This window comes from Carex rostrata, chromosome 6 (assembly GCF_964058835.1).
Source record: "Carex rostrata chromosome 6, lpCarRost1.2, whole genome shotgun sequence".
In the NCBI taxonomy this organism is placed as follows: domain Eukaryota; kingdom Viridiplantae; phylum Streptophyta; class Magnoliopsida; order Poales; family Cyperaceae; genus Carex; species Carex rostrata.
Window position 1 is genome coordinate 3,055,972 of NC_135923.1, and position 26,172 is coordinate 3,082,143.

The 26,172-nt window shown below is 31.6% G+C and overlaps 2 protein-coding genes across 2 annotated transcripts; one reads left to right on the forward strand and one right to left on the reverse strand.

Moving 5' to 3' along the window:
• Window positions 1-218: 218 nt before the first annotated feature.
• Window positions 219-4,017, reverse strand: GH3.9 (putative indole-3-acetic acid-amido synthetase GH3.9). Its single transcript, XM_078303272.1, has 5 exons — window positions 3,428-4,017; window positions 3,072-3,173; window positions 1,889-2,700; window positions 998-1,382; window positions 219-637 (listed from the first exon to the last, which is right to left on the reverse strand). The coding sequence occupies exons 1-5, from the start codon at window positions 3,715-3,717 to the stop codon at window positions 439-441; spliced, it is 1,788 nt and encodes a 595-aa protein (XP_078159398.1). The 5' UTR covers window positions 3,718-4,017; the 3' UTR covers window positions 219-438.
• A 19,576-nt stretch (window positions 4,018-23,593) lies between these two features.
• Window positions 23,594-25,319, forward strand: LOC144555253 (uncharacterized). The gene is made up of 3 exons (XM_078303521.1): window positions 23,594-23,725; window positions 24,126-24,407; window positions 24,505-25,319. The coding sequence occupies exons 1-3, from the start codon at window positions 23,594-23,596 to the stop codon at window positions 25,126-25,128; spliced, it is 1,038 nt and encodes a 345-aa protein (XP_078159647.1). The 3' UTR covers window positions 25,129-25,319.
• Window positions 25,320-26,172: the final 853 nt, after the last annotated feature.

A 26,172-nucleotide genomic window follows, 5' to 3' on the forward strand; every position in this document is an offset into this window, starting at 1 on the left:
TGTCAGAGTGATTTGTATTGCTTTTGTCAGACATTTGAGGAAAATTTTATTCGAGAATATATAGCGTTTGCAGGATTTGTTGAAGAACAATAGATAAAATTACAATTTTTATCTGATAAGCTGACTAACTGATCACAAAAGAAAGAAAAACAAAACCGACAAAAGCATCACCTGACTATCTGACATGCTAATAATATTTATTGACGGCACAGGAAGAGTAAATGATACTCGTAGCTTAAAAATTCAATCACAAGTAAAATTTATATGTGATCCTGCTTTAACTGTTGCTTATAACTCTAACAAGAAAAGAACCCCCAAAACAAGCTGAAGTCTCACTGCACTTCAAAAATTATATTTGCTCATCCACTGATCTCCGATAAAAAAGAAGGAAAGAACAAAAAGAAAGAAAAGATTTTTTTTAGTTATTTCTCTTCACAATTAGGCACTCCAAGCAGGGTCTTTCGGGCTGAAGAAACAACCCTTAACCTTAGAATTGAGTAGCCCCAATGCCGGACCTCGCTCAATGCATCTTGGTGTTTTGTATTGATTGATTGAACTTCCTTGACTTATCAATAGATCCATCAATGCCTCAAAGGTTCCGCACTCGACCAGCCTGATCTCTAAGGGCCCCACTGACCTGCCATGTTACAAGTTGTTCATAATTAATTAGTCAATACATTGTCATTTATACAGCCCATATACCTTTTGCATTATTATAGTATATATTTGATTGGACCCAAAACATTATATATTAGGGTTTAGGGTTTAGGGTTTTGGGTCATAATGTTTTGTTAGTTCAAAATAAGCTGATTTGTTACAAGTAGAGTTGTTTGGGATGAAATTGAGATTTAACCTCAAGGCAGGAAGAGTAAATCTTAAAAAAAAAGACAGATTTGAGTTAAATTAGGCTGTTGTTATATATATAATCTTCATAAGCATACATAGGGTACGAATTATGAAATAAAACTTCTGTTTTGGAAAAATACCAGCAACGTACCTGTCGTGTGTACGGCAACGCCTATACACATAATCAAGTGATTCCTCAATGGCAATACAGCAACTCTCAATAAGTTCTGGATGAACCAAACATTGCTCGTTGCCTGGTTCTGATTTCTCAGATATTAATTTAATCTCCCAAAACAGGACATAGTGTCCCGGCACACTGGAGCTGTCGGCGTAACTGGTATACTCTATGAGAAGGTAATTTTGTTTCTCTAAGATGTCTTTTACTGTGGTGATGCTCTTGTGGAGATCTTCTTCGTTTGTCTTGTCAGAATCGATGCTCAGAATTACATTTCTGCGGCCAATAAACTTAAATTGTGGGGCGTTGTTGTAGAACCCTGTGACCCGTAACACATCACCGACTCTGTACCTGTAGAGTCCTGCGATTCCAAGTGATAGTTTGTGAGAAAATGTAATTAGGTCAGAATACACAAGTTTTGTAAATAAAAATAATTATAAAAAAAACATGATTCAACCCTTCCCCTCCTAAATTTAAATTAGAGATGTATTTTGTTTAATCCTTGCAATCAAATAGACACGACTAGATTTATTAATGAACCATGTACACTAACAAAAGGAAACTTAACATTTTAAATATTTGACCTAACAAACAAAAGTATTTATGTTTCTTTGATGTTTGAACTTTAATACAAGAGGGGTTTAAGTAGGTACCAATTCGGAAAAGGGTCTGTCTTTTTTACCAATTAAACATTATATATTTGTTTTTCTATATATATATATTTGTCCATTAATTGTGGCATCCTTTACAAAAATAAAAAAAGACCTTCCCAAAGATAGCAATGCAAAACTACATTGCTAAGGATGCAAATGCAAAGAAGTCCGAAAAAAATTCCTAATTATGTAGAAAAAATTAGCAGAAGCTTACCAGAAAAAGTGGTTAAGACAATCTCGTAGTATCTTCCAACCTTGACATCAACTAAACCAACGACCTTCTCTTTCGGAACCTCCTCTCCGTCCCCACATCTCAGTCCATTCTCCAATTCTATAAACTCAAAATACGCCATGTTAGGCAATAGAGTGTATGACACGTCATTCGGATGGCATAAAGGATTCAAGTTCACGCCAAAGTATGACTCAGACGATGCATACATGGTGCAAACCAAAGGAATGCCCCCTCCACTATAGAACTCCAACATGGGTATGTACTGTGCCATCGTACCAGTCAAAACCGCTTCTATGCACTTAACCTTGGGCCATAGACTAACTACTATGCCCCTCCAGGAATTGCTGTTACAAATTGAGTCGATTTCATCTGCAAGTGTTGGGTTAGGAGATAGAAGCATATGTGACATCACAGCCCGGCATGCATGGTCGGTTATGGTTGGGTTTAACCGACCCGTACGGATATCATTTGTGAATTCGTGCCAATTTCGTTCCAAAAAAGTGATCGAACGAAGAAGAGCGGAGGCAAATACCGCCCCCAAGCGAAGGACACTATGGCGGTGGATCAAACCCGACAAGAGTTGGCAATACATGCTCTGGTGACTATCCGGGCACAAAATGACCTCAGTAGGGCTTGTCAAGTCATTATATGGATCGGCACCTCTGCACCTGAAATGGTCACTCTTGTAGTAGCTGGTTAAAACAGAGCGTGCTGGTCTGCCAGATGGCAATACTGTTTCGGCCTTAATGAAAAGGAGGTGCATTACCTTGCCCTTGTCGAGACCGGATAGGTGCCTAAAGAATTTCACATCAATTAAAAAAATAATAGCAGAAGCAATATACAATTTGGTATTCCCTAATTACTATTTTTATGAATTACTTCTTCACCTGGATACTATATAGTGAAAAAAAAATATCATGTGATAAATGTGGTGGTCCGAACAGGGGATATAGCATGAAACTATACTGTTACATGAAGATGAAAGATGTACTTTTAAAAAGTATAATTAGAAAATAATATTTCAGGGACAACAAAATTTTGTTGATTTTTTTCTTTTCTTTTTCTCTCTCCTGAAAACCTTTTTTGTTTGTTTGTTTCAGTATCGTCATATGATGAGATGTTTTGCCTCATTTAAATACAACAAAGGAAAATTATGATGTCTTACTTGCTCATGATAGGCATGAGGAGATTGTACACGTATGTTCGACGGTCAAGATCCTCTGCAATGGATGGCATCAGTCTAGGTTCCCCTCCTGTCGTCCCAGAGCTGGAAAGATATCGATATAAGAAAGATAAGTTCCTATTGATGTACTCGTCTACTGAGGTAATATAATTGTACGCTCTTTTAATTTTCTAGAAAGATCTTAATTCTTAGAAATGAAATATTTTTGAGGAGAATATTGCAACTATTTTCAGCTTGATTTTCATATGTTGGGTGCATAAATGGTATAATTAAAAGATCATTGTATTAAGTGGAAAAGAACAAAGCTTTGAAAAAAAAGAAAAATAGGAAAATTGTACCTTCTTAGTAACTCAATGATGGGGTGACCCGAAATGATCGATGAATCCTCGCCATTTGATATCCTTTCGATGTACGGAAGAACATGGCTGTAGGTGACAACAGGAACCCTAGATTTGAATTCAGAAATATCCGTTACACCCTTCAAGTGTTTTCTCAAATACTCGGTTTCCCTATTTCTCGAGAGAATATCGTTTAAAATCGTCTCTTGCACCTCTCTTGCATTTATTGTTAGTCTCTCGAGCTCTCTCAGAGCCTCTTCTCCTTTGAACTCCAACCTCTTACCATCCATTGCCAGAAAACAAAAGCAAAACAAAGTTTCAATAAATATACATTATGCCAAGTGATGGTTCATATATGTCCTTTTATAGGTCATGGGGAATGGTTGGAATATGTACCTTTTACAATGTTGCACATGCAACCTCTGAAATTATACTTTTTTTTTTCTCATACCCTTGTTACCTGCACATATCTAGCTCAAAAAATATATTGACATATCTGAACATGTGAATAGACTAATTTTAATAAATAAGCTTTTCCATTTTCACCATTTACTATTTTATCGTTTTCCTTAAAAAAAGGTCGTTTCAAGCATCACATACTTTCTATTAGCAAAAACATATCTATAACAAAATTCCAATTCAAATAAACCTTCTAAAATCTGTTTTGGATGAATTTTAATTCAGTATTTACACAGCATAGTATACATCATAAAAGGTCAAGTATATTATCTGATTCTATTGATTAATCTCATTTCCTAAACCTTTCTAAATTGTTCTTGACCAATATCACATCTATGATCAAGTAAAAAAGTAATAAAAACCACAAAAGAGTTTTATGAATCTGTTTGAATTTGTGAAAATGAATGGAAACCAACAAGATAACAGAAACACACTTCTCTTATGTACAACCAACATTTATCCTATGTTTTTGCTTTTTAAATGTAATGCAAATAAACCCACAACTAAATAAAACTCTTGAGAAACAGATTATTTTACCAAATTTTCAGGATTGTTTCATTTTCTTTTTGTCTCTTCTTTTTCATTTTTTTTGTGACAAGGGAAATCTATAACAGTTTTATCATACAACTCTCTCTCTTCCTTTCTCACCCTTCTATATTCTGAAAAAGAAAAAGATTCTGTTCTCTTACCTATTTTCCCACCTTCCATTCCATTTCCTAAAAATGACAAAAGGTATGCAAATAGACATGCATTGATGAAATTTTAGACCTACATTGGTATTATTTCAGCTTATGCTGGAACTAAAATTTTAATTCTTCCTATTCTAGAGGTGACAATGGGATCAGGAGTTCAGAAGGGGTTCTACCAATCTTGGTTTGGTTGTTAAATTTGGATTTTTGGATTTATGACATTGGTCATTTGGGTTTCATATTAGGTCTCATATTAATTTTGAATTCAAGTTGGGCAGGTTCATGTATAAAATTAATTGGATTTGAGAATCGGCTTATATTGAATTATCAACCTAATTTGGATTTTGAACCAGATCAGATCTGAATTAATCAGATTCTGATTTATTTTGGCTTGTGGTATACTGGTATGGACTGATTGAGTTCAAGTTGAATTTAGATAATTTTATTTCCAAATCAAACCCAGTTTGGATTTTAAACTGATAGGATGGGTTCTTCATATCATCTAAGGTTACTCAAAATTTGAATTTATCTGGATCATTCAATCCGCTTTGGCACAAATATTAAAGGGGGTCGTGCATTCCATCCCGGACTGGATTGGTCAGGATCCAAACTCAAAATTTGAGTTACCTCAGAAAATTTGAACTCCTTAGAATGGAATTCGTATCACCTAAGGTAACATAATATCTGTGTTTAGATCCGGACCATCCGATCAGAATCTGCACGTATATTGCGGTACCTCAGATAATCTGGACTCCTCAGAGTGGGATCAGATTTTTTTTTTCTTTTATCCTTTAATTATCTACTATATATTCAAATTAGAGCCTACTGTAGAAGGATTTACTTAGTGGGCTGTTATCAATCTATTCAAACTTTGTCTGGATACACCTAATTTTGTGGCTAATTGGGCAGGGATATTAAAGAAACAATTACTATCTTTTTGTGATATGATAGCTTGTCACCACAAATTTGGAAGTTGCTGCATTAATTGTTATTCTTAAAAGAGAAAGCCTACAGTTAGGCCTTTGAATTTAGCAATTAGAGAGGGCACCAAATTTCTTGTTTTTCTTTTATGACATGGAGTTTTTGTTTGTATAATGAAAGTTTAAAAAGTTTTTTTTTTATTTTGTTTTTTCTGGTTTTAAAATTTGCTACTGAAACTTCAGTTTCTTTGAGGAGTGCTAATATTTTATTATTTTAGGTGTTCCTATAATGTCTCAAGTTATTACCTGTGATGGAATATCAATTTCTCTAACACATATATTTGTGGCATTTTGGTTTACTTTGATTAGTATCAAAAGCTCATAAAACTTTTTGGTGTGGACAATTTCTGTATGAAACCTTATTTTTTTAATTTTCATCAAAATTGAAACGAAATGGTATAATTTTTATGCAAGCTTTGAGAAAATGACATATACAGCACATGCATATAAATACAACACAACACAATAAATTTAGCGTATGTGATTTTATAATTGAAGTTTTAGATTTTATTTATGAAAGCCTATATAAAAACAAGGCATGATGAAGACAAAAGGATAGTTAATATCAAGTTACATGCTGGAATATTTTCCTTTAAATTAAATACGAGGGCTTAAAGTAATCAACTAAAATTTATAATTTAAAATATATATAATTTATTTAAAATTAATTGAATAAAATCAATTTAATGAAGATGGGGTTCCAATACCTCATGTCTTTCATATCTCATCATACCTCATATTGTATATCTTTGTTTTTAAAGTTCAAACTATTGATCCGAACCACTCAACATGATATCCATACTATAATATGTCTGGGGATGAAATTTTATAATTTTCGTAAATTTTTTACTATTTGGTAAGATAGGTACAAAATCAGTATCTAGACCGTTCAAAAAACAGTGATTTTCTACCTATCTAAAAAAAAAAGAATTTTTTTTTCAAAAATTATAAAATTTCATCACCAAGTATATTTTAGTATGGATATCGTACTAAGTGGTTCGGATTGACAGTTTAGACTTTGAAAACGAAGAATACAATATAAGATATGATGAGATAATAGTAAGAGGTATGAGGTTACGTACCCTCCTCTTTAATTAATTAAGTTTAAGACAAGCCTAGAATTAACTATAATGACCATTCTGCCATTGCTTTAGTCTCTGATGTCAACGGTCCCTCATGTTGGTAAAAGTTCTTACAACTTATGGTAATACCATTATACCAATATTTAAAACTCAAATGGCATTTTTACAAAATATCAAAATCTAATTTTTTTTTCTAGTATATTGGTTATGCAACCAATTGCTTAATAAACAAGCCAACGTTGTCAACGGTATCATCTCATCATTATATACATTTACAATTGTTCCGAAGTTTCATATATAACTAATCATTATAATAGTTTATTGAACCATAGTAATGATTTGCTCCCAGTGTGGAACTTCATAGGTTTAAAATCTAAAATGGACAATTCTGTGTAGATATTAATAAGTTGGGTGGCTTGACCTCCAACTTTTACTCAAAAAAAATAAAAAATAAAAATAGTAATGATTTGTGATATGTATAGAAGCATAACTAGAAAATTTGAATGTGGGGCTAATCTATAAAATGTAATATGTGAGAACAAAAATAATGTGACTAGTGGGAATTGAATCAATGACCTTACAAATATCAAATAAAACTCTAACCACTAGACAATAAGAATAAATTTGTTATTTTATGATCAGGGGGCTAGACTATATAAAAGTTAAAAAAAATAATTAAAATTTAATATACATAATTAAGAATTTTAAAATCATAGGGTACGTGGCTTAGCACCCTCTGACATACACGTAAATCCGCCACTGAATATGTATCCATTTTTTTGTCCCCAACATCTCTGTAAATAAGGTATATCTCTTCCAACATTTCTAATACTTATGCAACCAATTGCTTAATAATAGAGCTTTCAGATGATTTATTTTAGTAAAATTAGGTTCCTTGATTCCTTGAGCTTTCTATGTTATGATCAAGCTTTTAACCTTATGTTTCTGAACATACTGAATTTAGAATTTGGATCAGGTAAGGTATATGATCTCTTCAAGTTGTATCCTTCAATGTGAATTTGCACAAATTTTAAAGTAGATTTTTTGGGAGTGAGATTTTATATGAAAGTGTAGATGATAGCCAGAGATCTATGTCATTAGGGGCAGAGCCGACTTTCAAACTATGAGGTTCAAATGCAGAATGAGAGCCAATCATATAAAAATTTTCTATAGAGAATGGGTCAATTTTACAATAACATGACATTTTACTCTAAATTATATTAAAAATCATAGATAAATACAAAAAAAAAATGGGAGACCCTTTTCTTTTGACGGGTAGGCATATTGACACCACACATATTTATATTAACACAACATCTTTACAAAAATTTAATGTATGGACAATTATAACCCTCAATAAATGTCTTTCTAACTACCATATTTTTTTCATAATGTAACTAATATAGTGATCATTTAATTATTTGGTTTCCATAATTGCTAGATAGTTTTTCTTTTCTTTTTTTAGTTTGCATTCATGTAAAATCAAAAGCTACATAATTTCGTTGATCTTCCTTTTTTATATGGAAACATAGCGGTATAATTTACACAAGAGAACATTCAATTCAATTAAAGTTTTAAGTAATCAAGTCAAAGTACGTATTTAATTTCTTTCTGTAATTTTTTTTTATATATATTAAGATACACTCGCTTTAATTTCCAACTAAAATATTTTTTAATTTTTATATTTTTCCTCTTAATTTTGATACTTATAATATATTAGTCTATTTTAATTAAAATTGTAAGGAATTTTTTTATTGATGTTTTGTAATTAATTTATATTTGTTAATTGAATAGATGGATCAATCTCTTAAATGCCAGAAGAGAACCTTGAAAATCAAGTTTTACATTATGCAAATGAAAGCAATCAACTTCTTAATTTTAAGTTTGAAAATCGTCACGATATGCTTCTTGTTGTTCATGATTTATATGGTGCTAAAGGCTATGTATGCTAAACAACTCACGGTTTGCGATCAAATAAATTTGTTATTTTGTGTGCTTTGCTTTACTTTTAATTTATTATTTTAATCATAAGTTGAATGTCAAATTATTCATGATAATTTGCATTCAACATGTTTTTTTTATATAAGTAATAATGTTGGTTTTTTTAGTGTTATTGCGTAAAAAAAAAGATAAAATGTTAATAGACAAAATAATTTTTTTTTATAGTAGATTGTTAATTTTTTTTTGTGAAGATGTATAAAATAAATCGATATATACAATGTTGATAGATTTTAATAACATAATAAAATAAATTCAATGTTGTAATTTTCTTAAACAATCTTAAATATTTGATTAAAATAAATAATGAATACTTATTATACAATAACATAAAGTTAATAAAAATATTTTATAGTAACTTTTAAGGAACATATTTTAAAATAATATATGATAGAAAAATATATTTTTAAAAAACATAACTTTATAAAATCATCACTCTCTTTTGAAAAATATATTTTAAAATAACATACTTTATAAAACATGAGTAAAGCTAATATACACTTAAGTGTACCGTACACTTAACTTTATGACTGTCAGATTTCTTTAAAAGTCGTGTAGATTCTTTAATAGTCGTGGTAGCACGACTTTTAAAGAAATCTGATGGCCCTAAGGTTAAGTGTATGGTACACTTGGTACACTTAAGTGTATATTAGCTTTACTCATAAAACATAACTTTTAAGGAAAAGCAATTATGTGCTAATTAATATATGAGAAAGAATTAGTTTTTGAAAAAACACTTAATGAAGGATAAAATTGTCTATATAGTAAAATATTGTGATGATGTTGTGTCAATATAAAATTGAGTTGTTTTAATATCATCCATCTCTTTTGACCTAGGTCCACCTCTGTATGTCATGGTGAAATTTGGTAACTTTTGTGGAGAAAAATAGATTAAACAGATTAGAAAAGTGGACAGATCTGTGTAGACAGAGCAGGGGACTCTTCTAGAGCTTCTAGTGAATTTTGGCAGGGTTTTTGTAGAATTTGGATGTCAATTTGACAAGTCATGAAGTTAAGGAAATTGGAATGAATTGTTTGGTGTTTTGGCAACAATTATGGCAAATTTAGTGGACAAATACGGGGAATAAAGACAGAGATTCATAGCTGAACAATGCTTAAACAACTCTTCCTAAGAATAAAAATAAAGGCAAACTAGATAATTGATTCAATTTTCTTTTTCTTGATTATAGTAGACAACAATAGATGAATATTTACAAAAAGGCAAGTATAATAATAGGTACAAGTGCATCTAAGAATAGAATCACTATCATACTAACTATAATTAATCAAGCACACTGCACACATGCTAAGTACAGAAAAATTAGCAAAATTAACACAATTAATATACAGAAACTTTAAGGTGGGTGAAAAAAAAAATACTTTACTTACTAGAAATAAGTAGAGGGTAACAGTAAGTGTGTCCTGTAAAATTTAATGTAAATAGAACTATAATATACAGAAACTTTCCATAGATAGCTCATGATTCTTTGACTAGGATGAATATTTGAGGTGCTAAAAAATCATGCTAAAATTAAAAAGAGAACCTTACTTTCAACTCACAAAGCTAAAGTTGTATGCATTGAGGAAAAAAAAAAAAAAAAAAAAAAAAAAAACTGAAATGGAAATATGATGGTGGTGCATGTGTTAAGATACTTATGCTCATGACATTAGGTCATGATATTCTAATATTCATGTCTGGTATCGGATAAGCTCTAGCATGAAGAATGATGCAAGGTGGTCCCCATTAAGTGCTGAACCATTCATCAGAGAGATTCTCTCTCTATTTGTGAGTGCAGTCAAGTTGATAGATGCAACCATGGACAACACTGGAGCCACTTCAACAAGTCATCTCTTACTTTGGCAGCCTCTGCCAAGGTTCCAAAAAAAAACAAAACAAAACAAAAACACAAGTCATCCCAATCTACTATTGCTACCTAGGCGGTGCTTTTCTCAACCTTTTGTCATACGGACTATATATAGACTATGCGTATGGGCCACAGTGGGTGTTTGTGTGTTGGAGGGAGGGAATAAATCTGCAGCGATTTCAAAGAATCGCAGGACCCTTCTAAATCGTATGGGCCATAGTTGGTTTTAATGCATGAATTTCAAAACAGATAAACAGTTCGATTTGAAATAGCAGAGTCCTTACGGTTCTTTGAAGTTGGTTTTTATGCATGAATCTCAAAACAGATAAACAGTTTGATTTGAAATAGCTGAGTCCCTATGATTCTTTGGAATCTCAAATTAGAATTCACATAATTTCTCTCATAAAATATTAAATTTTTATATAAAATTTGTGGTTAAAATTCCACTTTATAATCATGAAAACTTGAATTTAAATTACAACCATCAAACATTATATATTATAGTTTTTCATATAGTGGACATTACCAAACAAAATCTTCAAACTTGAGTGCTAATAGAATTTCATGTAAAATATTCTAATTTTCTCTCCTAACTGATTATTACAAAATGAAACAAAAATGTTCTCAAAACCTTCCTCCATACAAACATTCTCACGAGTAGAACTAGAGTGTTCTTAAGTTCACTAAGCTCTTTCCTGAATTCAGCTCTAAAACTTATCAGATTGTTTTCAAATAACAAATTTGAACAGTTGAAATCTATACGCTTTACGAGTGATGCGTCTACATGCGAAAATTTTAAATTTTCAAATTAATTTTAGTATAAAGTAAAGTAGTCAAAATTAGAAGATTTATAAATTAATTTTAATTTATATTTTTTAACGTCTTTTGACTACTCGACTGTATATAAAATTAACTTCGAATTTTAAAATTATTGCATGTAGATGCACTACTCGTAAGGTAAATAGGTTTTAATTGTTCAAATTTGTTGTTTAAAGCTAATCATATAAGCTTTAGAAATGAGTTTGCAAAACAACTTGATGAACTTAAGAGAACACCTTAATTCTACTCCATTCTCATGCCAGCATCTCCACACAAGTTGAAGCCACCTTTGTGCAGAGTGTGTATCCGCCCAGCCCAGGTACCTGAGGTGCAATTTAAAAGAACGAATAGTCTAGATTAATTCTATTCAAATCAAACTTAATTCGGTAACTGCTGTGATTGTATGGGGCTGCTTTAAGATTTGTGCCATGCTAAAAGAATGGCCCTGATTTTAAGTTTGCACCTCAGGTACCTGGGGTGATAGGGATTCCTTTGTGCATGGTCCGAAATTTTTAAAAATACCATACCCCCAAAAAAGATAAACCAAATAACCACGATTTCTAGAAAATTTTAAAATTGACACGGCTGCATCCCCTAGCAGCGGACCCCCTTATAGGGGACCACATCCCCTAGCAGTGGCCCCAAAAAGGGGGCCTCAGCCCCTAGATATGGCACAATCTGCGTTTTCTATAAAACACATTTCTGGAGAGAGAAATTCATTTCTCACACCAACTCTCTCTTTGATCAGCTGCACTGTAAGTCTTTTTTCTCTCTTTTTCAATTTTTCATTTTTTTAGTAGATTAGTAATTAATTTAGTTAATTTGCAATTTTAGATTTCTTTGTATACTCAGATTAAAATGACTGTTATGGTATCTGTTTACACTGGTGGTAAGGTTACAACAGAACCTCTCTCTCTCTCTATATATATATATATATATATATATATATATATGAGGAGGGTTCAAATGCCTCCATGTTTTTGTGCCTCCATCATGCCTCCATCTCTCTCAATTATTTTCAAAGTTCAAACAGTCGATCCGAACCGCTCAATCTAACCTCCATACTAAAATATGTTTGGAGACCAAATTTTATATTTTTAGGAATTTTTTTACTATTTTTTTAGATAGGTACAAAAATACTGTTTTTAGATGGTTCAGATTTACTGATTTTGTACCTATCTAAAAAAATAGTAAAAAAATTCCTAAAAATATAAAATTTGGTCTCCAAACATATTTTAGTATGGAGGTTAGGTTGAGCGGTTCAGATCGACTGTTTGAACTTTGAAAATGATGGAGAGAGATGGAGGCATGATGGAGGCATTTGAACCCTCCTCTATATATATATATATAGAGAGAGAGAGAGGGAGAGATGGGCTACGGTGAGTTGCGAAGTAAAACACGTTTATATACTTCATGCAATATCTTCATTTTCAAAGTCCAAATGACCGATCCAAACCGTTCATCTTGTTCTCCATATTAATATGTGCTTGGAGACCAAATTTTATATTTTTTGGAAATTTTTTACTATTTATTAAGCCACTTTGAAAATCTGGGTGAATAGTAAAAACAGTAAAAATTTCTTGACCACCGGATCAGTAATTTTCAAAGTGGCTTAATAAATAATAAAAAATTTTCAAAAAAATGTAAAATTTGGTCTCCAAGCACATTTCAATATGGGTGTGAAGTAAAATAGTCGCTTTACTTCGCAACTCACCGTAGCCCATCTATATATATATATAGAGAGAGAGAGAGAGAGATAGGCTAATGTGCTTTCGGTAGCATATGGGCCGAAATACCGTGCGATTTTCAAAGTGGCTTAATAAATAGTAAAAAAAAATCAGAAAAATATAAAATTTGGTCTCCAAGCACATTTCAATATAGAGATTACATCTAACGGTTCAGATCAACTTTTATGTTTTTGAAAACGAAAAAATGACTTATAAGCATATACCCTCATATGCTTATGGAAGTAGAGTAGCCAACCTCTCTCTCTCTATATATATATAGAGTAAGGCTTGGGTGCTATGGATAGCATAGAGGGCTACGGTGCTACGGCTCAATATTCGAGTTTTCAAAATCCTAATGGTCGATCCGAACCGTTCATCTTGTTCTCCATGTTAATATGTGTTTGGAGACCAAATTTTACATTTTTTGGAAATTTTTTACTATTTTTTTAGCTAGGTAGAAAATCACTTGATCTAAAAAATTCTGCACCATTAAGATATTTGATTTTCTACCTATCTAAAAAAATAGTAAAAAATTTCCAAAAAATGTAAAATTTGGTCTCCAAACACATATTAATATGGAGAACAAGATGAACGGTTCGGATCGACCGTTAGGATTTTGAAAACTCGAATATTGAGCCGTAGCACCGTAGCCCTCTATGCTATTCATAGCACCCAAGCCTTACTATATATATATATATATATATATATATAGGTGAGCTACGGTGAGACATGGAGTAAAACTCATTTGTACTCCACGCCGTATTTTCATTTTGAAAGTCCAAATGACCGATTTGAACAGTTAGATGTGATCTCCATATTGAAATGTGCTTGGAGACCAAATTTTACATTTTTTGGATTTTTTACTATTTATTAAGAAATTTTGAAAATTGCTGTTTTGTTGTGGACAGTAAAAAATAGTAAAAATTTATGGACCATCGGATCAACGATTTTCAAAATTGCTTAATAAATAGTAAAGAAATTAAAAAAAATGTAAAATTTGGTCTCCAAGCACATTTCAATATGGAGATCATGTTGAGTGGTCCGGATCAGTCGTTTAGATTTTCAAAATAAAAATACAGCTGTGTCATGGAGCATCAACTTATTTTACTCCATGGCCCATCTGTGTGTATATATATATATATATATATATATATATATATTTGTAAAATTTGGCATAGTTCTCATTATTTAAAAAAAAATCTAGATATTAAGATCAGAAACTCTACATGCTAAAAATAAATCTATTAAGTGTCCATATGTGCATTTATGGTGTTGAGAGTAAAAAAAAAAACAAAAATTTCAAAAAAAAAGAGAGTAAAAAAAATTGGTTGTAATTGTTCCCTTAATTTAAACATGAATAATTGTTGAACATTCTGATGTTCAGAATGCGAATTACAATTTTAAATTTCACGTATAATTAAAAAAAAATTTCCCGTTTTTTTGTGTGTCGATATTGGAGTTTGATGCTTAAAAGTATGGAAATCTTAACTTTGCATAATCTTACAAACCGTTTAAACCTATCTTACTAGTGATATGTTTATATGTGAAAATTTAAAATTTAAAATTAAGGAGCCTGATAATTGTACCCCAAACAAAATCTCCAAGCGTGTCCCCTAAGTAGTTTAATAGAAAAAACTTCCAATGTTATCTAACTTCCATTTTCAACGCCAATATCCAAACATTTAAAGCTCTGTTTATAACATTTTATAATGCTACTCGCTAGCATTTAAACCTCTGTCTGTAAGCATTAAAATTCTAAATATGTATAGTTTTAACTCCTAACTACTTTTGTTTTCAAGCCAAAAATGAAAAGATTCATTTCACCAACTTTTTATTTTTTATTTTTTCTCTAATCATTCTCATCCATTTTCTCGATGATTCGTGATTAATTTTGCGAATCTAAAAATATGAACGTTTTTTTATCCGATTTTCTCTTTCAAATGAGATCCATGAAGAATAACTTTCGAGTTATATTTGTGTCGTATTTTTTTTTTACGACTTTAAATCTTTGTGATTTTCAGTTTTTTTTTTTAATTTTGCTTCAAAATAATTTAAACCTCTGTTTACAAGTATAAACCTCATGTACAAGCATATAAACCTCATTAATAACACTTTAAATCTCTAGAATAAAATATATAAACCTCATGTACAAAGAATTAAAACCTCAACAATAACATTTAAAAGCATATAAACCTCAACAATAACACTGCATTTACAAAGCTCATTTACAAATCATATAAACCTCATGTACAAAGAATTAAAACCTCAACAATAACATTTTAAAGCACATAAACCTCAACAATAACATTGCATTTACAAAGCATATAAACTTCATGTACAAAGAATTAAAACCTCAACAATAACATTTCAAAGCATATAAACCTCAACAATAACATTGCATTTACAAAGCATATAAACCTCATGTACAAAGCCTTGAAAATTTTAATGGTTGCAGACTGAAATTTAAAAACTTGAAAATTTAAAGTGCTCATGAGTTTTACTTTAAAAAAAAACAAATGACTTTAAAATTATTTAAAAGTATTTATTCATAGATCTTTTTTGAAAGATAAAATCGAATATAAAATGTTCGTATTTTTATATTCGTAAAATTCATCACAGATCATTGGAAAAATAAATTATAATGATCAGAGAAAAAATAAAAAAGAGTAGGTAAAAATAATCTTTCTGTTTTTGGCTTAAAGACAAAAGTAGTTAAGAGTTAAAACTATGCAGATTTAGAATTTTAATACTTTTAGACAGAGGTTTACATGCTTGCAAGTAATATTATAAAATGCTATAAACATAGCTTTAAATGTTTTGATATTATCACTGGAAATAGAAGTTAAATAACATTGAAAGTTTTTTCTGTTAAACTACTTGGGGGACGCGCTCGGGTATGATGGCTCGGGGTATCAGAACATTTCTCTAAAATTAATTTAGTATAGAATTAAGCGGTCAAAATTAAAAGAATTATAAATTAATTTAATGCTTTATTTTTTGAACATTTGACTCTATATAAAATTAATTTGAAAATTTAATTTTTTTGCATGTGGACACATAGTTTGTAGAGTAATTCGGTTTCTACAGTTTGAATTCGTTATTGAAAGTCAATTCATTAAATTTTAAAATTATGCTTACAAAATAAATTCATGAACTTAAAAACACCTTAGTTCTACTCTAAAATATATATGCTAATAAGAAATAAAGAAATGGTGCCGACAGATATTTTAAAATAAAATTCAAAAGCAGGAACGGTCAATAGAAAAAGGGGCATAAAAAAAGTTTTGACAAGATTTTGATCCGTCAATAGTAAAGAATATTGCTGGATGCTTATTTGGTATTTGCAATATTCTAACTGTGATAAAATATATAAAATTCTTTATTTCTGACCTGATATGAAATCTATCCTGAATGTGAATGCTTTATTTGAATGATCAACAACAAAGCTGAAAAGGTCTCTCTTTTGGAATCGGGCTATTGGATCAAATTTAGTCAGGTGTCAAGTCATGGTCATTCAATCTGTATTAAGATTTGTGCAGATAATTTAAAATTTATGTCAATTAATTATACACATAAATCTTAATAAGGATTAGACGGTTTAATAAACTAGCTCAACTTAGGGGGTGTTCAAACGGTTAGTTCAGTTGAAACCGAACTAAAATAATCAAACTAAATTTTTCTTCGGTTTTAAAAAATAGAATCAAACTGAACCGAACTCATTAAACTTATAAACTGATTAAGAACTGAACCGAACAAACTGAAGTAAATTTTGGTTTGTTCGGTTCAAACCGAAGTAAATATATTGATGCTATTATTAATGAAAAGTGCACATGTTTATACACAAGTTGTTCAATTCTATACAAAATATATAGATGTTCTAAAATAAAAGAAACAATGATTAAACCAAACGTAATATAAACCATACTTGAACCAATATAATTTTGTCGGCTCAGTTTAATAAGATTTTGAAATGTCTAAACCGAACCGATCTATTTAAATCAAAATTATTCAAATATTTAACCGAACTGATCTATTTGAACCAAAAAACCAAACCATTAAAACTAAAATTTTTCAGTTCGATTGAAAATCGAACAAACATAACCATTTGAACACCCCGAGCTCCACTCTCTCTCTTTTGTACAAATGGAGAATATATAATTATGGTAGGCTTTTGTTGTTTTTTATTTTGGGGGGAATTTCACGTATACCCCTCAAAAACTTCAAATTACATATTTCTCCCTCTAAATTTTAAAATTACATATTTACCCCTCTAAACTTCAAAAACTCACATATTTACCCATTTTACTGTCTTTTATATTAAAAACACATTCTAAATTAATAAAATACCTATTTTATCATTTTATTAAAAATCATCAAACGCCAATCTGACTTCAATTTGAATATGAATTTTCTCTACCGTCCGAATTGCTTTAAGATTTGTGTGTTCTAGATCAGCAGAAATCTTGAAGCGAACATGCACGAATATTGAAGCAAAGTGCACAAATCTTAATACGATGCACGCGGATCAAAATTGCTTTGAGATCTATGTGTGCTAGATTAGCACGAATCTTGAAGCGAATATGCAATAATTTTATTGCGATGTGTGCAGATCGGACGGTAGAAGAACCCTTCAGATTCAAATTTGAGTTTGATGGGGGCGTTTTATATTTTTAATGAAGGGTAAAATAAGTATTTTATAAATTTAGAATTGAGTTTTAATATAAAAAATAATGAAATGGGTATATATGCATGTGAGTTTTTAAAGTTTAGAGGGGAAAGCGTAATTTTAGAATTTAGAGAGGGAAATACGTAATTTTGAAGTTTTTGAGGGGTATATGTGAAATCCCCCCCTCCCCTTTTTTTTGAATCCGTATCCTCTCCGATATTGCAGAGGATCACCCTCACTTTACGGTTTGAGATTAAATTTCAACCGGTTTGGTACTCGGCCGCAATAGGGGGCAGTATTTTTGGGCTCGTGCTAAGTTAAAAAGAACGGTTAAGATCTAGTAATTGTAAAAGATTCCCTTATCAGGTGTTGGAGAGGATGTGAAATTTTTTTTTTGGGTGTCTGCCTGGTAGGCTTTTGTTTGCATTGGGTTTGTAGCGCATGCAGACACACTATTCAATATTCATAAAGCGGGGGGAATTAGATGCGGCGAGAATACGCCTGGGATGAAAGCAAAGAAGCTTTATTTGAAATTGACTCAATGCATTCATTTATTGACTCATATAGCACGGATATGATTCTCATCTCCAATATCATACATAAATCATACTGTTCTCTTCTCCCTTAGTTTTTTGTCCGCGTGTGCCCACTTTGAAGGAATAGCTTTGTGGGATGAAAAAGAAAATGATTAATTAAAAGTTAAAACCAAATTAATAGAAAAGGTTGGATTGACTTTCAATCTATTAACAAAGATAATATCTTATGTATAAAACATTGCATGTAGAGGTTTGACCTCTGTCGTGTAGAGATCAGCCACTAATGGGTGTTTTGTTTTGCACCTTCCTCGTGGGATTTGATGTACAACTTTAGAATTTGAGATTTAATTTTCGCTATCTGTTTGGTGTTTGCTGTGGTGGAAATTACCATGATATTTGAAACACAGCTCAAATCTATTTTTTTTTCATTCTCTTTCGCATGCGTCTCCACTCTCTTTGTCTTTCTGCCGATGTGACGACTAGAATGGGAAAAATGGCACAACAGAGTTGAATCTGTCACGAAACAGCATGATTACGATACATAATGACTTGGCATGCATGTTGGTTACGTGTCATGACTCGTGTATTTTATGCTGTGACCATATTTAGAAATTTGACATGGCAAAGCACGTCACGTCATGCGAAAGATCTAGTCACGGCATGGCACGGCACGGCACGTAGTCAGGCGAGTCACGTGTAATTAGGACCGTTAAATCTTGATAAAATGATGAATTTTGAATAAACTAACTTAAATTATGATAAATTGATTACATGAATCATGTTTAGACATGATGTGACTATTTGCGTGCTGTGATCATCTCTTGATATTTTAGTCACAGTAGACACAGCACGTGAAAAATTAACTTGGTCACGACACGACATAACACGAGTCTAAAGTCACAACATATCAATTACGTCCCAGCACAACACGACACGACACATTTTTTCCCTATAGTGACAACCATGCAACAATTGAGCTATAAAAAAGCATGACTTACAACACTATATATATATAGTTTTTTTAATATGAATTCCAATATAATATTTTTGTAGTATTTATATATTTCGTAATGGTATTAGGTTTTAATTTTTTTATATATATTTCCTATAATTAGATAATTAATACTGCTTAAGAAAATGATGACATCATCAAATCCATATATACTAAAAACGATTAGCGTACTACTTAAAACTAATAAAACTACAACAGAAATAAAATAAAATAAAGTTAGCGTCGCACTCAAAAAAACAAGGAAAGGGAAAAAATGTCAGCATCAATCACTTTTATGAGCATTGAAAAAGTGGGAAAACAGTTGGCTGAGATAAGAACTGTCTGCCACGTCCCTTGTCTTGTTTTATATATTCACCTTGTAAAAGAATCTTCACTCATAATTGGTTTCAATAATAATGTTAAAACTATCATGCATCACTGTGCAAATAAAAGATTGGGTACTAATGTTGGGCAAATAAATAACATTTTTTATTGGGAATCAATTAAGATAACTTTAAATCTAATAATGTTTCATGATTGGTAAAAAACAGCTCATCATCAATATTATTAAAAAGAAGATTACATATGTGATGTATCAGCCACAAGATTCGCAAATTATTCGCGAATAATTCATTTTTTTGGTGATGGAGAACCGAACGCCGAATTATTCGATTGACTGAACTTTGACTGAATTATTCGCGAATTTTCTGATTTTTTTTCCTAAATTATACGAATTATTCTCAAACTTTTTCCAAATTCTTTCCAGAACATTTTTTTTTAATTTTTGCTCCATTGTAAGACTGGAATCTCTGATATAAATATTCCGAATTATACTCGAATTACGAATTTTTGACTCTGCCAAACTAAACCCAAATTATTCAACTATCACTGTAACCACAAACACAAACACAAACACAAACACAAACACAAACACAAACACAAACACAAACACAAGCCAATAAAAATAATTAATCAAAGCAAAGCATGACACAAAAAGAGGGACACAGTGGAGACACATGGAAAGGCCTAGGAAAAGTTTGCACCAGCCTTTAAATGTTATCAAGGACAATTCAAGTGCAATATAATGTACCTTACATGTTACACCTACATGTACTGACAATTTATAGAAACAACAAGTCTTATGAAAATCACTAATCACAAAAAATCCAGATGTAACATAGTTTCATGGACATATATTTTTTTAGCCCCACAAATATTAGTTGCACATTGCTTTAGGGTACATCGATCACTAGAGCAACAAAACCTTAAAAGAAGCAAAATCTTGTTTGTTACAAAAATAAAAGAAAAAAGTAGAAAAATATGTTGCAATCTTAAAGTAAAAGAAGCAAAATCTTGTTTGCAAGCTCCTGCAGTTAATTACATCACTCTGAGTATTAATTTTACATAAACATTTTATTAAGAGACTCAAAATATCAATCTTTTATATTTTCCTTTAATGAATTTTCTTAATTGAACCAATAAAAGTGCAGAAAGTTCTTAATTTACAATAACTTTCAAATCTTTTGTAGCATTTTGGACAATGTTTTTTTGTTTTGTTTTGTTTTGTTTTGTAGGATTATACATGATGTTATATTCTGTTTGTGGGTTACATGTAGAGGCGAAGGGATATGGAGCAAATGGTAGGGGTCAATTGGTCCCTATATTTTTTTGCTAAATATTATATGCTTGACTCCCATTCTTTTTAAAAGAAAAATTAGACTATATATTATATAATATGTACAACTTGAGTTCTTGTAGCATTTTACCTTTATATGTTTTTTTTTGACTCCCACTACTTTAATGTCTGCCTCTGCCCCTTATTACATACCAAAATTGGACTGTTTCAGCCAATTCCCTCATTTAGTTAGAACTTTTATTTATTTAATTCATCATCAATTTTAAGGGGGATAAAGTGGAGGACTTATGTGCAATATGGCCCCATGCATGCACAAATTCCATAAAGTAATTAATTAAAAACTTGACACACATTTTTTCTTGGTTACTTTCTTGAAATTTATTACAATTTACTTTTAATTGAATAAAGGGATCTTTATTAATCAGTACTAATTAGTGCTATTTGACTATTCAATAAATGTAACATACAATTTCATAGATGCCACCCACCAAAGAAAAAAATAGAAAAATATGGGTGTGAAATTTTGAATGGTTATTATATTATACCTTGAACCGGCAGTAGAGGTTAAAGGCAAATATGTTACTTGTTAGATAAAGCTCCCAATGTAATCCATTATTTGTACAATGCATAGATACATGGCTTACTATAATAAATTGTTGGGTCTGGACCCGTTTCTGATAATACCCGTTAATCTTTTATGAGAAGTTGTCTTGTAATAATGAATTCGGGATGTTGTATACTTGTATTGGTAGAACTAGGCTAGCTATGCTGCTTTTACTAGGTGCTAGATAGGCATGCATTTTTGTAATAGGTAACGCTACCAGATGTTTGGTGCCAAAAACACAACAAAAACACAATGTTTATGTACTGTAAAATTGACATAGTCCACTAAGTGTACCCATTGATGCATGCATCTCCTATATCCACTAAGTGTAAACTGACAAAAATTGCAATTACTGACGGAAATATTAGCAAGAATACTGATGCATTTAAGGACTTCACACTTTTACGTTGTATATATATCATATGTTTAATTTGTATGTCTTTGCAACAACACCTACGTCGTTTTTTTTTTTCGCCAAATAGCTCGTAGGCCTATATACGTCCGTTTTTTTAGGAGAGGCGCGTACGTAGGCGTTACATTAGCATTAAAAAGATTGTCTTAACATAGGGTTACAGAATTAATTCAATTAACCATTAAACTAACATACAAATTAGACCCCCCAAAAAAAAAAACTAGCAACATGAAAAGTAAACCCTAATTGCTTGCAATGACTTAACCGGGAAGTAGTAGAATTTGAAGAACAAATATTTTATGAGGGGGGTTCAAATGCCTCTATTTTTTGTGTCACTATCATGCCTCCATTTTTAAAATTTAAATCATAAACATTAAAATAAAACCGTTAGATGTGATCTATGCTATTGTCTATATGTGCTTATAAAAAATTATCACATTTTGGTTTTGTTTATATGTGAATCAATAAGTTGAAAAATCAACGTCTAAAAATTATCCACATTAGTATGTTTTTACAAACTCTTGATGACAACCAAAACAAAGTTGAAATGTCATAAATTTTTACACTTGCATAGATAAAATGATGTAGATCATATCCAACGGTTTATTTTGACTTTTATGTTTTAAATTTTAAGTTATTATTTTTTTTTAAAATGGAAACATGATGGAAGCATTTAAACCTTCCTCATATTTTATTGATTGGGCATAATATTTACAAAGGCTTATCAGCCTATTTATATTGATACAAGATATATATAGTCATTAAAAAAAATAGAAATGTATAAAGAGCCATTGAGTAAATAATCAAATTAAAGTGACAAATATTGAGAGTAGAGAAAAAGGAAAAATGGGTATTTTGTAATATTTTATTTTTGAGTTTACTTTATTTATTCAAGATGTTACATTTTTAGCATTAAAAAATTATCTTAACATTGGGTTACATAACCATTAGCCTAACATACAAATTAATTAGACAAAAACACTAACAACATGAAAAGTGAACCCTAATTGGAGAGAAATATATTTCACGAACAAATATTTCATTGATTGAGCATAACATTTACAAAGGTTTATCAGTCTATTTATAGTGATACAAGGTATATAGTCATTAATAAAATAAATGAAAATAGAAATGGCTAAAGAGCCATCGAGTAAATAATCAAAAGTGACAAATATTATATTGAGAGGAGAGCAAAAAAAATAGAAGCATATTTGTAATATTTTGCTTTCGAGTTTTACTTTATGTATCCAAGATAGCATCTCCAATTTGTGTGTTTTATTTGTTAATTTTCAACAGGAAGCCTTGACATATTCCTAAATTTGTTTGTAATTAATGCCCTTTCAAGCTGTGTTTTCACCAATGATAGTTCATGGGCTGGGTTTTCAGCTTCGCTGTTTGGGCCCAAAATAAAAAATATTTTCCTTCAATTTTGAATATTTTGGGCCAGTACACCATCCCATGAACTATTATCCCTTTGCAAAAAATAAATTTTGTTGGGCCAAAAGGCTAATTCTAGAGAAACGAGCTCAAGTTATAATGGGCCGAACAATTATTTGAGGCTTATCTCAACCGAATGATAACCTCAGATGGAGGAATTATATTTATATTGAAGGTATCGCATGTCTAATGAGTAATGACTATAATTAGAGAATAAGAAAGTGAAGACAGAAACAAAATTACAACTTCCAATAATCCATCCCCCATGGCCAGTAAGAAGGTGAAGACAGAAACAAAATTATATCTCACCGAAGAAGAAGAAGATAAAGAAGAAGAAAGCGGCCCATCTGAAAACCTCATTTGTGATTTATCCTTCGAAATTGAGAAGCATCCTGAGGTCGCTTTCTTTCTCTACATATATATATATATATAGCTAATTAAGCTGATTGGGATTGATTATTAATTAGATGGCCTCAAATTAATCTTGATATACCACACACACAAAAACAATCTTAATTGTTTTGGTAAATTAATATCAAAGTTCAATTCAATTTTTAAGTCCTTCAATTCCCCTCTAAATAGGTTCTTATTTGGCATTATATTATCTGTTTCACAAAACAACCTAAAGAATGGGTTTAAAATTGCCTGTTTAGGAACCAAAAGCACAAGGACCTCATTTTAATTTATCATACTTCCCTTTAGATTGACTGACTAGTTTGTTTAAGAGTGTGCATTAATTAATGATTTCATTTTTAATTTGCTGCTAATTAATTTTCAACCTTTCTAATATCCTGTAGGATTATTATTCTGACTCTGAGGGAGGAGATGCACAACCATCATGGAAACCTCCAATTCCTATAGAAGATGGCATTTGGAAACCAATCCGTGTTGAGACAAATGGCGAAGGCAGGGAGAGACTCGTGTATCCAGATCCATTAGTCGAGATTTTTGATGTGAAAGTGGACCTATGCGGGAGGGAGTACGGAAAGATCCATGGCAAGATCCTCTTCGACTGCACTACCCACGGTACATACATCTTTGATCACGACAAAGAAAGTGCAATCATGATTCACAAAAAGGTTACATACAGATATATATTACACTTCTCTCAGTCTCTCTCTACATATATACCCCTTCTCTCACTCTCTCTCTCTCTCTCTACATTTATTTCTTTAGGGTTCCTTGCCGTTGAATGGTCCTGATGTAGCCCCTTTGGGTTATGATCGCGTCGTGTTCCTAGTGGACCTCAACATAGATGACGACAAACTATGTAAAGATTTTGTGTATTGGAATGCTCTTAACAGTCCCATCAACGAGTGGTTGTGTAGCAAGGTTGAAGGACAGAATGGTTCCGTGCAGGTGATCTATAATGGGATGAGGGGTGCTTGGCTTGGTGAGATAGATGTGAAACTAATCAACTCAACTGAACAAACAATAGGGTTCAGAATTCATGGTGATATTATTGTTTACATCAACGATATGCCGTATGTGAGAAACTTCATTTTCAGTAAGAAAAGCGGTGACGGCTTCACTATCGAGTCTTTGGAGTCCATCCCCTTGTCTAAATCCTTGTTTTGTTGTCATTATGGATCATCCCTAGTTGTTAAGGTTGATCTGTGGAATTCTGACACAAACCAACCTCTTGCCCGTGGCGCATTGCTTTTTCCGCCCGAGTATTATGGCGACTCTGTGGGGAAACTCAACAGTCCGTATGGTGAGATTCAAGTAAAAGTTAATTGGGTGGAATATGCCAAACATTCAAAAACACGCAAGGCCCTACGAATTTACGACAGGTATTAGCAGAGTTAATTGGCTGTTCCAAGGTCAACCTCACCTCCAAACTAAAGAAAAACGACTTCTATATATATATATGGTTATTGTGTTAGTGCAAGTTGCAATATATAATTTTGATGGTTGTGCTCTTTTATTGACCTTTTATTGACCTTTGCTATTGTAATCGTTGAAGTACCTTTGTTGGTTCAGGACATGCCATGCTTAGTTGGTTTGCATAAGTAAAGGACCCAGAAATTTGAAACTTAAATTTTGGTACTTGATTTGCATGCTACTTACAAAGAATGAATTAAACATATTGGGTGAGTTGTCAAGTTATTTTGCATGTTAATTAACGGATAGAACTTACAAAATACTCCGTTAATCTTCGTGCGGAAGCGGATCTTGCGAGTGAAGCAGTATCACTGGTTCTGCAAGGAATCACAAGCCGAAGCCGGAAGCCCTGCGTTTTCCACGACCTAAAACCTTCAATCCTTAACAGAATGCTTCTTGGTGCTCTCTATCTTTTCTCTCTAATTTTGGCTGTTACTATTCATACGTTTTTCTGATTATTAGAGTTAGAGAGAGACAGGTATGGATGGTTTATATAAAACCAATTCACCTTTTCATAATGGGTTCGCATCTATTCATAACGGGTCGGGTTTTTAGTTTCCCATAATGGGCGTACCCTTTATTAAATCCAACATCTCCCACTCGCACAAAATGGGATACCCGTTATAAACTAAGAGAACGTAATCTCTAATCTCTGTTAAAATTCATACAAGGAAATAGGCCGTGACCAGCATATCTTAATTTGAGAGTCTATGTTGTTATCCAACTGTTAGGTATGTATAACAACATCTAAGTAGAGTAAATATGCAGTACCCCAGATCATCAAGTTACATTTTTAAGTATTACATGATCTCTTTTAATTATTGATACAACCATACTTATATATTCACAATTATGTTACATAAACATAATTGGTGCACCAGTGAATATAACTTAATGTAACACTCAAATGATCTTTTTCTTTTATCTAGAATCTCTTAATTCCAAATCAATTTGCTATTC